The sequence below is a fragment of the Pipistrellus hanaki genome (assembly GCF_964339955.1).
Source record: "Pipistrellus hanaki genome assembly, chromosome: 13".
Lineage (NCBI taxonomy): Eukaryota > Metazoa > Chordata > Mammalia > Chiroptera > Vespertilionidae > Pipistrellus > Pipistrellus hanaki.
Window position 1 is genome coordinate 35,701,545 of NC_140515.1, and position 16,201 is coordinate 35,717,745.

Consider the following 16,201-nt stretch of genomic DNA (forward strand, 5'->3'; position numbering starts at 1 on the left):
TGTCTTGATATCCTCTTTACATCCCTGTGGCTAGTTACCAGCAAGAATAATTCAAACCAGCCCTGGCTGGTTTGGCTCAGTGCATAAAGCATTGGCCTGTGGACTTCAGGGTCCCAGGTTCGATTCCGGTCAAGGGCATATGCCCAGGTTGCAGGCTCGAACCCCTGTGGGGAGCATGCAGGAGGCATCTGATCAGTGATTCTCTCTCATCATTGATGTTTCTTTCTCTCTCCTCCCTTCCTCTCTGAAATCAATAAAAAAAATATTAAAAATAATAATTTACTCCATACCTTATAAATGGGAATGAAGTACAAAGAATGAATGCTTTGACCAAGATTCTAAGGCCATGGTCGGCAAACTGCAGCTCGCAAGCAACATGCGGCTCTTTGGCCCCTTGAGTGTGGCTCTTCCATGGCCTGGGCGAGTCGATTTTGAAGAAGTGATGTTAGAAGAAGTTTAAGTTTTAAGAATTTGGCTCTCAAAAGAAATTTCAATTGTTGAACTGTTGATATTTGGCTCTGTTAACTAATGAGTTTGCCAACCACTGCTCTAAGACAATATAGAAGAGGGATGTGGTCTCCTCTAGAACCCTAGAACCTCATTGAGGGTCAGCCTTTCCTGAAATTCCTGAAACACTAGGATATTAATAGGAATTATAAGCACAAAGATTCCCAGTGCGCAAAGAAGGTTGGGAAATGTTGGGTTACATGAAATTGTTCACATTTCTTTAGAGCAGGATGTTTCTGGACCTATACTATGCCAGTGTGCTTTATGGCTCTCCACTAGGGGCTAGAACAAGCATGTCAAACTCAAAGGCTAAATGGGCCAAATAAGGCATGTGGCCCGAGGGCCATGAGTTTGGCATGCTTGGGCTAGAACATGCAGCCTTTCCCAGAAACATCTGGTCACAGTTCAACCAGAGCTCTTGTAAAGGAACAAAGGAAATCTACAGTCTTAATGACAATGTGTAGGATATAACTAAAAATTACTAGACATAGAGAGTAAAATTCATATTCAAGAAAAAAGTAAAGGCTTGCTTTGTACAGGAGCAAAGAAATAGAGCCTGGAAAGATGTGGGGATAAGGCCGAGCACATGTAGACAACTTTGCAAATATGTTATAAATCCTGGCTCTGCCACTTCCAGCTGTTGATGCTGGGAAAGTACTCTTGTACTCAGTTTTCTTACCAGTGACATATGAATAGTAATGGACATAATCCCTAACATAGGTTATGAGGATTAAATAATGCCCTTAGCACTGGCAAATGGTCAGTACTCCAATGTTTAGTCATTGTTACGGCAGTTAGTGTTATGTTAGAGTGTAAAACCAAGGAAGGAATTGAAGTGGTTTATTCTTGCAATTGTATAGGAGGATGTTAGGTTGTTTTCTGAGAGTAATTTGTGCTGAGGATGTGGCAGGGGCAAAATAGAGAGGAGAATTCTATGGATGGAAGCAGGAGGTGATCAAGGGCAAGTCACATGTTCTTTAAAGAAAACCCATAGATTTACCATTTCTGGTACTCGTGTTCCTTCTTTAAAGATTTAAATTTCCATCTTCAAAATTTCCCCTCAGCCTAAAGCATGTCCTATAATGAGGGCCCACTGCTTGCAAACTATCACATCTTTCCCTTATCTGAAAATGTTTTTGTTTTGCCTTCATCGTTAAAGGAAGTTTTTACTGGATATAGAATTCTAGGTTGGCATGATGCTTGTTGTTTCTTTTGGAACTCTAAAGATTTATTCCATTGTCTTCTGTCCTACATTGTTCTATGAGAAATCAACTGTCGTCCTTGTCATTGTTTCCTTGTATATAATGTGTTTTCTATTTCTGGCAGCTGGTAAGGCTTTTTTCTTTATCTTTTGTTTTTCTGACTATGATATGCTTGGGTGTAGTTTTCTTTGTATTTATCCTGTGTTAGGTTCACTGAGCTTCTTGGTACTATGGGTTGGTGTTTCTAATCAAATTAGGAAATTAAAAAAAAAAACATTTTTGGCTGATTTTGTTTCTATTCTTTTTATAAGAGCCTAATTGCATGTATGTCAGATCACTTGATATTGTCCTAGAAGCTCTTGATCCTGTCTTCACTTTCATTACATCTATTTTCTCTCTGTGCTTCAGTTTGGATAATTTCTTTTGGCCCTTTTCAGGTTCACTGATCTTTTCTAATTAAATTCAATGTATTTTTATTTTAGGTATTGTATTTTTTAGTGTTAAGATTTCATTGTTTTCTTTTAGCATTTTCTTATATTTCTTAAAATTCACCCATCATATACATCTTTTCCTTTATATTTTAACATTTATATCAGTTATTTTAAAGTGCTGTCTGGGTCTAATCCAATATCTGGGCCATCTGGGGTCTGTCTCTATAGATTTGTTGTTTTGATTATGGCTTGAATTCCCTGCTTCCTTACATGTCTAATCCTTTTGTATTGTGTAGGGGAGAATGTTGTAGGGATTCTTGGATTCTCTTACCTTCCTTTCAATGGTGTTCAGTTTTATTTTAATAGGCAATTAAATTATGGGCAGCTAATATTTTTGGAAGTGTTACTGTATTTAAACTTCAATAGATTTTTTTTTTTTTTTTTTTTTTTTTTTTTTGCTTTTTTCCCTTAGTCATCTTAAGTCCCAATATGACGTCCATTCTTCCAAAGCTGGCCCTTTCTGGCTTTGTTGCTGGGGAAACCTTCTCACCCAGTTTTCTCACCCCCTCAACCTTCTCAACAAACAAACAAACAGACAGACAAGAAAACCCTGTCCTCATCTGGATTTAGCTCAAACTCACTTCCTCTAAGAGGGACGAGAAGGTTCGCAGCTGAGAAAGAGAGAACAGAGCAGGACCCACCTGGCATGTGGCATGGGTGCCCCCCATTTTTCTGGAAGTCACTACCTGGATCACTGAGAACTTGTCCCTTTGCCCAAGACTTTTCACTTTTGACCTGTCTGTGCTTTTCTCTTACAGGCAACCATTGGCATTGACTTCTTGTCAAAAACCATGTACTTGGAGGATCGTACGGTGAGTGCCTGACTTTAGAACCAGGAGAACAGGGGGTGCTCCTTTGGATCTATTACCCGGACCCCTAGCGGGGCACCCCTGAGAGCCCAGGCCTGCCCCCAGAGCTGGCAGTGCCAGCAGCACAGAAGCAGGACCTCGCCCACTCCCCACCCCCACCATAAGGAGCTGGCTGCCCCTGCTGACCCCTGCCCTCCCTGCCATAGGTGCGACTGCAACTCTGGGACACAGCGGGCCAGGAGAGGTTCCGCAGCCTGATCCCCAGCTACATCCGGGACTCCACGGTGGCCGTCGTGGTGTACGACATCACTAGTGAGTGTGGTCCTGGCTCACAGGGGCTCCGGGGCCCTAGTGGAGCCCCAGCCAGAGTGTGTGTGTATGTGTGTGTGTGTGTGTACGTACATGTACACACGCACTCTAATTGTCTGAATGCAGGAAGGCAGGTGCCTGCCAGTGGGAGTTACTTGCCTTTGAACACGGCATGTTTTCCTCTTCCCCCCCTCCTGCGCCCGTCATGGTTGTGCAGGCTGGCCCTGCTCCCAGCCCCTCTGCACCCTTGGTGGCCCTGGCTGCCAGAAAGATCCCATGCACAGCAACTTCTGTGCCTGTGTGTCAAGGTGGGTGAAGACACTGGTCCCTGGACAAGCTTGCCCCCCGCAGCTGTGGCTCTGTCAGCTGGCATCCCAGCCCCTCACCAGGCTCCCACTAGTCCACATAGCAAATCATGACACTGTCACCTTCCAGGCGGGGTAAATTCTTGCCCCCAAAGGGTGACTCAGCAATGCCAGGGGCTCTCCAGGGCCCTGGGGCAGCAGCTCCACACACCCACACGGGCCTCCTGTGGAAGGCCCAGACCCACTGGCCTGTGTGGCTGTGCTCCAGCCCCACCCGGGGTCTGGTGTGCCTGCTGCCCCTTCCTACCTTTTCCCTCTGCCAGTGAGGGCAGCATCTCACTCCCAGTCCTACCCCCCTTTCCACCTCCAGACCTCAACTCCTTCCAGCAGACCTCTAAGTGGATCGATGACGTCAGGACGGAGCGGGGCAGTGACGTTATCATCATGCTGGTGGGCAACAAGACGGACCTGGCTGACAAGAGGTAGGCGCAGGGCTGGCAGGCTGGGCCCACCCTCCACGCCTCTGCAGCTCCTCCTGGACCAGGAGTTCTGGGGTGCACAGGTAGCGAGCACCCACTCTGCCTGTCGTCTTCCCATGCATCTTGGAAAGGTACCGGCGGGCTGCTGGAGGCTTTGAAAGCTCCTGGTAGACCCCTGCCCATGTCATCTCTGAGGCCCCTCACACAGCCGGCAGGGGCAGTTCCAGGGTGCTCCTCTGTGCATGGTTTGCATGGAGCCCATGCACCTGGCCCAGCCCCGCAGTGCATGGTCGGGGAACTGGCCACAACCAGCAACACAGCTGCAGGCTCCTGCCGACTCCTGCTTGTGCTGTGTCTCTGCCCCATGACATGCCCGCACCAGGGTGGGTGTGGGTCTGAGGGTCCTGGCCCCACGTGTTCACCTCAGAGGTTCTGGTCTGGCTCTGTGTCTGGATGTGACCCTCTCTGAAAGAGGCTGCTCCAGGGCACAGGGTTGACTTACATACATGTGTCCACTTACCTCAGGGGACCCAACTTGGTTAAAGGTCATGCATTGTGGGCTTCCTGAACTATAGCTATTTAAGGAGTAATCTGAATTAGAGACTGTTTTGTTAGAATCCTCTTCCTGCTGAGAAGAAAATGGGGCTCAAAGCCTAGCTCCTTTGCTGAGTAGGCGAGCTTGGAGCAGTTCCTTTTCACTTCGGTGTTCTCATTTGGGAAACAGGACCGATGACACCACCCAGAGGGGCAGTATTCGGCCTGCAGCACTTCACACACGTGGTCTCTGGCCGTGGCCACTGTTGGGAAAGGCAGCTATGGGAAAGCCTCATCCACCTGCCACCGGGCCTGCTTCCCGAGGGGAAGATACTACTGGAGGAGGAGAGAAGGGGCTGCTGTGCCCTGTGCCCCCTTCGTCCTGCTGGGTGGGCCCCTCCTCTCAGGCTGTTCCCTCCATCTCACCCAGGGGCTGCTCTCCCCCGAACTGATGTCCCCTTCCCTCACCTGCAGGCAGATAACCATCGAAGAGGGGGAGCAGCGCGCCAAAGAGCTGAGCGTCATGTTCATCGAGACCAGTGCAAAGACCGGCTACAACGTGAAGCAGGTAGGACGCACCTGTTGCCGATCCTTGGCCCCGCTTGGCCTTAGGGTCCATCTGTGGCTTCTGGCATAGTCAGCCTCAAGCTCAGCCCTGTCTCTCCCCAGCAGGCTAGTGACTGGGTTGGGGTAGCCAATCAGAGTGCCCATAAACCCACCTCCTGGGGAACAAGCTTACCCAGAGGTGGTAATGCATGCCATGCGAGAAGGAAGGAGCACTGGACCTCAGGGGGTGCCTGGAGAATGTCCTCGTGAGGTACCATACAGCAGCCAGCCACGTGGCCCTGAAACGTGTGTGAGCGTCCAGTCACCAGCTTACAAGGGCTGAAAGAGGCACCGTTTCCCCAGCGGCTGGAGATGGAAGGGGGTGCAGGCGTTCATGCCTTGTGCTTGGCAGAGCTCAGGGGCTGCAGGGCCAGGCAGGCTTGGAGAAAGGAGGCCACCTGGGTGTGCTGGGGCTCTCAGGAAGGGACAGGCCTGTGAAACAGAATCATCTGAGGAGCTGTGGAGGAATCCGTGATGCAATGCAGCAGGCCAGCGGACGTGGGCCGGAAAAAGCACAGCTTTATCAGCGCTCCCTTCTAAGTGCTCGTTAGCGTCGTTACCTTCAGCGGTGAGCGTAGGCAGCACGCCTGTCCCGGCGGCAGCCCCGTGGCTCTATCACGCAGGGATCACGGCTGTGCTCTTATCGCCTGGCAGTGTGTGTGTTATGAGATCCCGTCACTGCTTCGGTATCACGGTGGTTCTTAGACACACCGCCAGCTCTTGCTGTGTTACACGTTCGTGCTTTGTCACGAACTTGTGTCTTTAAAGAGCTTAGAGGTGTATTTCAATACTAAGTGGCTTCCTTTGTGCTCCTGTGTAATGGATGTCACGCCCTTAGAGGGCGTGTGTGGGTGTCACCAGGCTGCCAGAGGGGCCTGTGGTTCACAGCGGGTTAGGAGCCTCTGCCTCTGAGAAGGAGAGGACTTGGAGAGGTGACAGGAGGGAGGATATCTGGGCAAGGGGAACAGCATGAGTACAGGTGGGGCAGTTCGGGTGCCTGTGGCCTGGGGAGGGGACACCAAGTGGGGAGCATGGCTTGGCTGGGGTGTCACTTCTGCCCGCCGTCCCCGTTGGTGCTCGGCGAACACTAGACAAGCTAGCTGCCCGTGCGGCATCGGCCTGGGTGCGGTGAAGATTCACGCCCCGTGGACAGTGGCAGTGGCGGTGGGGAAGGTGGCAGAGGAGCAGAGACAGAGTGGGAGCCCCAAGTTCCAGGACTCAGTCCCCCAATTGGACTACAACGTCTCCATTCATTCGCACCCCTTCCCAGCCTCCTCCCCTGTAAGGCCAGGCTGCTGTGGTGTCTCCTGGAGGAGGGAGCTACCCGTCCCTGTCCCTGGAGGCATACAGGAAGGCTGGCTGCTGCTCTTCGCATCTGAATGGGGAGTCATGGGGGCGGGGCGCAGAGGGGTCAGGGTCAGGGAGGCGCTGATGCCTCCCTTCCTAGCATGGTCTGGACCCCACAATGGTCTGAGCAGTTCAGTATGGTTGGTTGAGACCCTGTGTGGTTCAGAGGGTCTCCATGCAGTGCAGACTCCTGGATCCTAACCCTGATCCCATCTGCTCTCAGAGACCCACCAGCTGCCTTCTGTCAGCTTGGCCGTTAGTAGGAGCGGTGACCATTTTGACGTTCAGAGCAGGGCTGCCTGGGTCAGGGCCACAAAGGAAAGATCCAAGGAGTGACCCGGGCCCTCTGCACCCTCGCCCGATCCTGCCTGCCCCACTCGGAGCCCTTTCTGCAGCACCCATAGGGCCCACACCCTGTCAGGCAGGCCAGTGTCGTCACCCCTCAGGCCCTCACTGCCTTTGGCCCTGAGTGCTCCACGGGGCCCTCACCCGGCCTGGTGCTCCAATAAGGCTGGGCTCTGGGGAACCCAGGACTGAGATGCACCCCGTCCTCAGCGAGCTCACACAGAGACGTTGTAAGCCCAGGGCCCACCGAGTTCCTGCAATTGGTGTTCAGGGGAAGAAGGGGAGCATTCAGAATCTTCTGGTGCCTTGTACTTGTGCTCTGCATACTGTCACCTCCTCCCTGACACCCCACATACACCCCACACATTTCTCCCCACGCACTTACACGCACAGAAGCCCCATGTGCACATACATACCGCACACACTCCCCCACACACTTCACAAATGCGCACACACACACAGACACCACACATACTCCACACAGTGTGCACATCACACACCCATCCCCAGACAAACCCACAATGGCACGTTCACGCTCCGGTGTTATTCTCTCAGGAAGGTCTCTCTGTGGTGCCCGGGTGGCCCTGGCTCCCAGGGCCCAGCTGCCTCGATGCCCGTGAACGTGCAGGACTCCCTGAGAGGCTCATTTGTCTCAAGGGCAGGTGGGAGGTGGGTTCCCCACACCAGGTCCCTACGTGGACCGCAGGACAGGAGCCCTCCTAAGGGCTGTCTCCCAGGGTCCAGGTCATTATCTGCACGGGATAGGTGCCTTTCAGACACCATGACCCAAGCTCAGCTCCTCATGACCCCAGGCCAGCCTGCCGAGGCCCAACGCTGTGAGAGGCGCCGGGGGGGAGGGGGTCTAGGGGGGGCAGGTGGAGGAGAGAGAAGTCGGTGTAGCCCTGCCCTCCAGGACACAGTCAGTGGGACAGGCAGGACAGTGAAGCCCCAGGGCGGGGTGAGTAGAGGCAGGAGGGTGTAGACACAGTGGGAGCAGGAGGGAAAGCAGGGTACAGAGGGCTCATGCTGCATCTCCCTGTCTCCAGCTCTTTCGACGTGTGGCGTCGGCTCTGCCTGGGATGGAGAATGTTCAGGAGAAAAGTAAAGAAGGGAGTATCCTTTTCGGTGACGAGTGGTGGGAGAGGTGCTGGAGAAGCCGTTTACCCATCTTAGTACCTCAGAGCAGTGGACGAGCGCTGGCCTGCCTCCAGCCCAGCTTCCCGCTGGCGGACATGGGGTGGGGCTCTGTGCAGGAACGAGGCTGAGCGCCAAGGTCTTTAAGGCCCATCCAGCTCGAACCACCGAAGCTGACCCTTCCCATGCAGGGAGGGATACCGGAGGGATGTGTGGTGGGAGGGGCGGGGAGGGAGACATAGTGGCGCTGCCCTTCTTTAGAGTGGACATCGATCTGTATTTCGTGGTGTAAGTAGAGTGGCCATTGCAGGGAGGGTTTCTCTCTTTACGCTCACATATGATTTCAACATGGTTCAGCCCGCTCCACACGAGGCAGCCCCCAGCAGATGCGTCCTGCTGCTTCCTCGGCCCAGCCCTGCACAGCCCCAGAGCTCGCCACTGCTCCCAGGATAGGGTCATACACCACTCACATGGTCCACCCCACACCACAGGCAACACCAGAACTGGCATGGAGGTTCAGAGAGATCATCTGATTTGCCCAATAGGAAGAAGGTAGTTATTTATTATCTGTTTATTTGTTTACTTATACTCTGCCATGTTATGAAAAATGTGTATATAGATATAGATATATTGATATAGGTATACACACACACATAAAGATAAAAATGCATATGTGTACACTCACGAGAGAAAATCAGGGCACAGGTAAAATAAAGGTAGGAAAACAAGGACAAGAAAGAGATGAAGCCATACTCGAAATATATGCCGTGGCTGAATGGCCAACAAGTGGCAAGGAGGGAAACTGATCTTCAGGAGGAGCGTGGCTTTTTCTAGCACGGCCATCCCTCTGATTCTGCAGGGGATTGGTTCTAGGACCCTCCCCCCTTCTGCCTCCCACCTCCTGGATATCAAATTCCTTGATGCTCAAGCCCCTTCAATGACATGGCGTAGTATTTGCATATAACCTATGCACATGCTCCCCTATACTTCACATCACCTCCAAACCACTTACAATGTCCAATGCAACATAAATGCTATGTGAATAGTTGTTAACTGTATTGCTTAGGGAACAATGACAAAAAATAACGTACATGTTTAGTTCACATGCAAGTGTTGTAGGCTTAACCGCACACGTCAGCAACAGCAGAACATTTTCCCCAAAAAATACTTTTTATTCACAATTGGTGGAATCCACCCACAGAGGCAGAGCCTGTGGGCACCCAGGGTCGTCTGTGCTTACAGGCAGAAGAATCTCTCCCACAGCCCTTAAACGGGGCCCCCAAAACATCCCTAGGATGCCAGTAACAGGGGTCCTCAAACTTTTTAAAGTGGGGGCCAGATCACGGTCCCTCAGAGAGCTGGAGGGCCAGACTATATGAACTACTAATCCCTACTGTAACACCTTGGCTGCGCTCACTGCCCAAAAAACCTGGCGGGCCGGATCAGACTCCCCTGGGGGCTGCATGTGGCCCGCGGGCCGTAGTTTGAAGACCCCTGTAGCAGGCCTCCTACCTCCCACCCCACTCCCCGACCCCAGAGCAGTCTCACAGTCGCCCCGGAGCCTGGCCAGGAGGAGTCATCCCGTGTGGTGCAGAGGGCCGGGTGCTCTGTGTGAGGGGCTGGCATGGTAGTTTCCAGCCTGCTGAGGGCAGAGGGCAGAGCCTATCTGTGCAGTTTGAACCCACTGCTCCGGTAGTTCTGATTGGCGCCTCTCCAGCCTTCTCCAGGCCCTGGGCACCGATGGAAAGGCTGGAGAGGGGGCTGTGCTGAAGTCCTCCCGCAGGGACACGGCATTCTCAGTCTAAGTGACGCACACTGACCGGAGAGCTTGAGGGGTCCATGCTGCTGCAGCAGACGAGGACAAGGCCCCAGGAGCCCTGTGCTTCCAGATGTGGGTCCGTGCTCTCCACCTTCAGGGCACTTTGGGGTGGGCTGGGGACCCTGCATCCTCCCTCCCCAGGCCAAGCAGAGTCGGGTGTTTATGGAGGGGAAGAGGGGGTGGGCAGGGCAGCTGAGGGGGGGACAGGGAGGGCCTGAGGCCCGGTGGCAGCTTCTCCGTGAGAGTCCTCTTCCTTAGCCCAGCCCCCTGCAGTGATCGACATCAAGCTGGACAAGCCCCAGGAGCCCCCGGCCAGCGAAGGCGGCTGCTCCTGCTAATGCAGCCTGGCCCCAAGGCTTCCTCCTCCGACACTACTACTCGCTTGTTGTGTTGCTTCCTATTGGTTAGCTTCCTAAAGGGGGGTGGGAAACGAGCTTATCCGGATGGGAGGATTTTTCTTTTCTCTCTGTCTCTAGGAGCAGGGTCGGGTGGGGAGGGAGGCCGGGCATCAGGGATCACAGTCACTCTTAACAGCTGTTACTCAAACAACTATTTTTTGGTTTGGTTGTAATATATTGTACTTTATTAAGATTGCCAAAAACGGTTAAAATTTAAAAAAAAAAAAAAAGAAATTTTAATCATGTGTATACGACTTTTTGCCAGATAAAAAAAAAAAATGTAATCATTTTTATTTGAAAGATGTGCTTTTTTTTCTGTTTTTGTATATTTGTAAACTTACAAGAGAACCTTTTCCCACACACCTCCTCCTTCCTGTCCTCTTTCAACTGTGCATCGACTCTGCCCTCCTCCCAGCCCCCAGCCCCCAGCCCGATAAACTAAAACATGAACTGAGCAATCTAATTAGGCTCCAATCCCGGGCCATCCTGCCCTGACCGACCAGGTCCCACCAAACAGGTCCGACCTGGTTAAATAAACCCCTGAACAAAACAGCCTCTGAGGAGACAGCTCTGACCCTGCCCTTCTTCCGTGGCCAGAATGGGACACCAGGCATGGCCCCGAGCTGACATTAAGGTCTCCTGGACAGCAGGGAGCCTGGCCGCAGGCCCCACTGCAATTACACCTGCTTCTCCCTTCTCCTCCCGGAGAAGCCTTGAAGGCAGGACAGAGCACTGGCCACAGGCACACCCTGGTGTTCTCTGTGGCCCCGTCAGTGATTGGCAGAACAAGAGGTCCCTGGAAGAAAGGAAGGATGGGGTGCTGTTGGCAACTTTGGGTCATGTTGATGTGTGGTTGGTTCGTAGGCTTGGGGCACCATGTGTACTTCTGAAAATGCCTAAACCACCCGGCCCGGCGTTCAGCACACATATCTGGGTTGAATCTAAGGGAAGAGCAGAGACTCGTTGTGCGGCCTCAGGGAGTGTTGTCTGCAGAACCACCACCTTAAAGGCCCAGGGCCTCGGTTGCTAATACCGTTGAGTGCTGATTTGGAAAAGCTGGCTTCTTGATGTGCTTTGCACAATCTTTTGCTGATGTTGTTGCCTAAGAGGAGGGCTGCAGTGGGGTTTCTCTGCCTGGATCGTTGCCATTTTTGACTCATTTCTGAGAAGGGCTAAGTCTGAGCACCTGTAAAACCCTCCGAGGAGAACTCTATCTTCTCATTAAGTGATGGAACCCACTTGGCCTGTGTCCCAAATAGACCCAGACTCACCGACCCTGAGCCTGAGCAAAAGCCAGGCAGTGAACGGCAACTCTGGCCAAAAAAGGGTAAACCCCCGCCCTCCAAGCTGTCACTGGCTTCCTCCAGGCTGCTGTTGGGCATGTCCCAGGGGAGCGAAAGGGCCATCTGTGGTGTGAATTCCTCCACAAAGCAGTGCTCAAACTATTGCAATGAATTTTTGGAACTTCTCAGAAACGAATCCAAAATGGCAGCCAGTAAGTGCAGCGAAGCCCGGCAGGACCCACTGCTGTTTGTCCCGTGGGCCCGCCACACAGGTTCAGCTAAGGAGACGGAGCGTCAGAGCTGATCTTTAAAGAGAGATGTATCTTCAGGTGGAGAAAAGAGGGAGCAGAATCCCCGCCGAGTTCCTCTTCCGAAAGGCAAAGACGTTGCAACGTACGGACGTAACCCCAGTGTCGTGTGTTTAGTTTTTATATGTGTGTACATAATTATATATAGAGATAGACTTGTGTATACACCTCCCACACACATTCTCACAGAGGTACATGTGCTCAACGTATATTCTTGTTCTTCCTGCTCTCCAGTTGGAACTTGCGTTGTGATAACAGTTTTGAGAATTCCGAAGTACTGCGGCGACGTGTTGAAATAAGTAGTACTTAATATTGTCAAAAAAAAAAACACAAAAAACACAAAACTTGTGATTGTCTTGCCATCAATAAAATAATTACATAGATGTGTTAAACTACAGGCAAAAAAATAGCCCACGGGAATATGTGCACCATTTCTCCTCCTATGTACTTATATGCACGGGTGTGCATGCCTCGTGGGCCAGCACCCCCCCACACCACCATGGCACACCCCCAAGTGGTGCTCCTTGGAAGAGTGCTTACTTACCTCGTGGGAATTTACAGGAGCCCGTGTTATAGCATCCGGCCTGGGTGGCAGCGAGGGCCATTGCTGGTGGCCTCGGGGACAGCCCCCATTTGCAGGGATCTGCCCTGGGCCTCGGTGGCATGAATGTACGGTGGATTTTTATTTTCTTGGTACTAAAGAGTAGCTTTTCTTAAAACATTCCTGTAAAAAAAAAAAACAAAACAAAAAGTAGAAACTCAGTTCCTTTCTCACGTGCAGACGTACCCAAGGCACCATGAACTCTGTTCCATCACAGCCTACAGGAGCAGTAAGAGACACGATAAATACCGCTTGGTCCGGCGTGGCCTCCGTGAGCCCCGCCTTTCCTAGCAGGTACACAACATCCTCCCTTTGGAGTCCAGGCTCTCCCCAGCCCTGGGGACCTCCGAAGGTGAGGGCAGTTGCCCCATCTTGTCCTCCATCTTGGTGGTGCCATTCCATTCCAGGACCCTCCTCCCCCCCCCCCCCCCTCGTTTCCTGGCGCCTGTTAGGGCAGCCAGATCTCTTGCACAGAAGTGCACTGTTCTTTGGCCTTTGTGTTGAGCAGGCAGGTGCCACCGCTGTCCTCTTGCTTAGAGGTAGGATTTCAACTCAGTTCAGGTTCAATCATTCAGTGACCAGGTTATGTCTTGACATCGCCTCGGCATCTCCCTGTGACTGACGTCTTTGCTGAATCCCGATGGGCTAGCATACGGCAAAGTGGAGGACTCCTTTTGGGAAATGATCTCAGTTAACCCGTAGTTCAGTCCCTCTCCTCCAAGACTAGCCCTGACTTGGGAGGTGAGTGGAGTCATCTTCTTTGGGTCTTTTTTCTTTTTTCCCCCTTTGGGGATGTCCAAGGAAAGCTGTTGGAAAAGCTCCCGTTTCACAGGCACTGAAAAATCGAGCCTAAGACGGAAAAAGCAGATGCACATTTGAAATGTGCACGCGGCAGAATGAAAGTGTGACGGGAACATCCTGAGCGCTAGAGGTGCAGTTGTGTCGTCCAGGGTGAGCTCGCTTGCTGACGGATAGAAGCAAGTTTCTTTTACCAGAGGCCCCCCTGCTCTCACGGTCACCACTCTCTTCCCGTCACTGCTCCCTTCCCGTCAGCATCCTCCAAAATTCTGTCATGTTCCTAGGTCCGAGGAGCGATGGCCAGGCCAGTTCAAGTGCCTCAGGCAACAGAAACAGGCTTGCAATGGTGGTAGCTATGGATGCAGACACATCTTGGTGGCGGCCAGCGCTAGAGCCCCTGCCCTCAGGGACCAGATGTGACAACTACGGCACCGCTGGCTTCGGTGTCCTGCAGGCAGAGCAGCCACATTCCTTCACACGGCAAAGGCAGGTGAGAATATCAGAAGGTGAGATCAGGCAGCCGAGGACTGTGAGGCGTGTCTGAGCCGCACGAGGGGCAGCTGAGTAGAAGTCTGTCTGTCTGCATCAACCAAGCCGGGTTGTATGCTCACTGGTTTCCAAACTACCTCTTCCCCAAGAATGTGAGGCACTGGCACCTGGCTGCAGCGGTGTGAGGCAGAGGTCTCCAGCCCTTCCTGCTTCACAGGCAGGAAAACCAAGATAGAGAAGGGTGACTTCCGAGCAAATCGGAAGCAGTCAGAACCAAGATGTTTCCATCCCCGTCGCCCACTGTGTGTACAAACGTGACCGTGTGCCTGCGCATAAAGGGCTGCTGTGCGTGGGTGTTCACCAGACTCTCTACTCTGGTTGGGACATGAGGTTCTGTCCAGCATCTGAGCGAGCCAGGAAAGAACCCACATACATCTCAGGCTCCTCCGTTGCAAAGAAGGGCCAGTCCCCAGCTCCACTCTAATGGCTGTGGACATCCACAGACGAGGGCACCCTTTGCATTTTTGTTTGAACTATTTAGGTGTTCCAAAACCTTGGGCTCTCAATGTGTGAACTCCTGGACGCCAGCCCGGTGTGGGTGATGCTGCCGGCAGTGGGCTTTGGGTGCTTCCTTCCAGCGGGAAGTGTCCGTACATCAAAAGCCAGTCCCTGTCACGGTGTGTATCAACTTGCCCCCTCACTTCCCGCGCCCACCCCCAGGAAGGGACTAGCCATGAGGAACATGGAGGGTGGCATGTCCATCTCTTGCTGGCTCAGCAGGCATAAATGGCCACACTGACTTTACATAAAACTGTGTAAAATGTGGAAGACTCAGCATGTTGATCAAACAATAAACTGTCCTAATTCTCAACGCAAAGCGTCTTGTCTAATATTTCTAAGTGGTTCGATCATATGTGGGGCAGGGGAAGGGTTATGGGGAGGGTGTGGTGTGGGAAAAAGTATTTCCTCAAGTGCATGCTCCACAAAGACCCTCCTATATATGTCTGTCCACTACCCAAAGCCCTCTGCTTCTTTCTTCCTCCCACTCACCTGGGCTCGCCACCAACTCAGAAGGACACACTCACTTCCGTAATCTCCATTCTCCTGAAGGCTGGTGGTCAGGGAAACTCCAGGCAGAACTGAGCCTCAGGGTATGTGTCTTCTGTCTTCCCTGCTCCCCACTGGCCAGGGTTAGGGGTGATCAATGGTGGGTGCAGGGACTGGATCTCTCTTCCTTCTGATGATTTCCAGGAAGCCATTTAGAGGCAAGAATTGAAGGTGGACCATAAATTCTCCAAGATTATAGTATTCTGGGCAACATGACTTAAGACAGCGAAGGGGTGCATAATCTGAGAATGGCATCACATGCAGGACTGCCCAAGAACTTTGATAACCCTGTGCTAAAAAAAAAAAAAAAAAAAAAAAAAAAAGCCTAGTGAGCCGAAGCTGGTTTGGCTCAATGGATAGAGCGTCGGCCTGTGGACTGAAAGGTTCCAGGTTTGATTCCGGTCAAGGGCATGTACCTTGGTTGCGGGCACATCCCCAGTGGGATGTGTGCAGGAGGCAGCTGATCAGTGTCTCTCTCTCATCAATGTTTCTAGTTCTCTATCCCTCTCCTTTCCTCTCTGTAAAAAAATCAATAAAAAATAAAAATTAAAAAAAAAAAAAAAAAGCCTAGTTCAGTTGAAACAAGAATCTTAAGTCAACACAAGTACCTCACGCTCACAGGGCCACAGGGAGGCACTGGAATCCCCGGAGGCACTGAGACACAAGCCATAGGAAGAAGTGGCAGCCCTATTGGGGCGGTACGCCTGGCCACACGGTTCTCAGGAACCAGCAGGGCCGTGGAGGAGGTCACGCTGATGAGATGAGGGAAGAGAGGGAGGCACAGAGAATTTGTTGTTTTCCGCCTCCGAATGGGACTGTACACCTCAAGAAGCAGGAATTGTGCTGCAGTCACTATTCCTAGAGGCTGGCACAGGACTTGTTGTTTTCTGAACGAACGAGTGCCACACAAGGCTCTTGTGAGCAATCAACAATTTAGGGCTTTGTAGTTGGAGAAAGTAGGATTACGATTCCTTTCCTGCACAAAAGCCAGGGTAGTAATCAACTTCCTTTAACTATGTGAAGGGTTGAAAGAAGAGCTAAGCATCTTAATATCCTTCAGGTGAGAATGGGCATAAACCAGCTGAAGCTTTGACAATTCTGAACTAAACCCAAGTCTTTTTTTTTTAAAAAGCAGCAACACAACATTCTGGCTGAAATGATCTCAAGACAGCGGACCATGGCCACGTGCCTCACACTCAGCAGGACCATTGGAATCCGAGGAGGCACTCAGACAGGGGCCATGGGAGAAGGTAAGTGGGAAACCCTAGGGACTCCCCAACAGCATCTGTTCTTGATCAGGAGCCAGGACCCCAGGAAACTGGCAGGCACA

The 16,201-nt window shown here is 51.9% G+C and overlaps 1 protein-coding gene across 1 annotated transcript in view; it reads left to right on the forward strand.

Moving 5' to 3' along the window:
* RAB6B (RAB6B, member RAS oncogene family) overlaps positions 1-14,635 on the forward strand; it is a 47,291-nt gene extending 32,656 nt beyond the window's left edge. The window contains exons 3-8 of the mRNA XM_084902156.1: positions 2,959-3,012; positions 3,216-3,321; positions 3,994-4,105; positions 5,111-5,204; positions 7,981-8,047; positions 10,161-14,635. Of these exons, the coding sequence (XP_084758282.1) occupies positions 2,959-3,012; positions 3,216-3,321; positions 3,994-4,105; positions 5,111-5,204; positions 7,981-8,047; positions 10,161-10,225 (498 nt within the window). The 3' untranslated portion in view covers positions 10,226-14,635. The remainder of the gene's footprint in view (positions 1-2,958; positions 3,013-3,215; positions 3,322-3,993; positions 4,106-5,110; positions 5,205-7,980; positions 8,048-10,160) is intronic.
* The last annotated feature ends 1,566 nt before the right edge of the window (positions 14,636-16,201 follow it).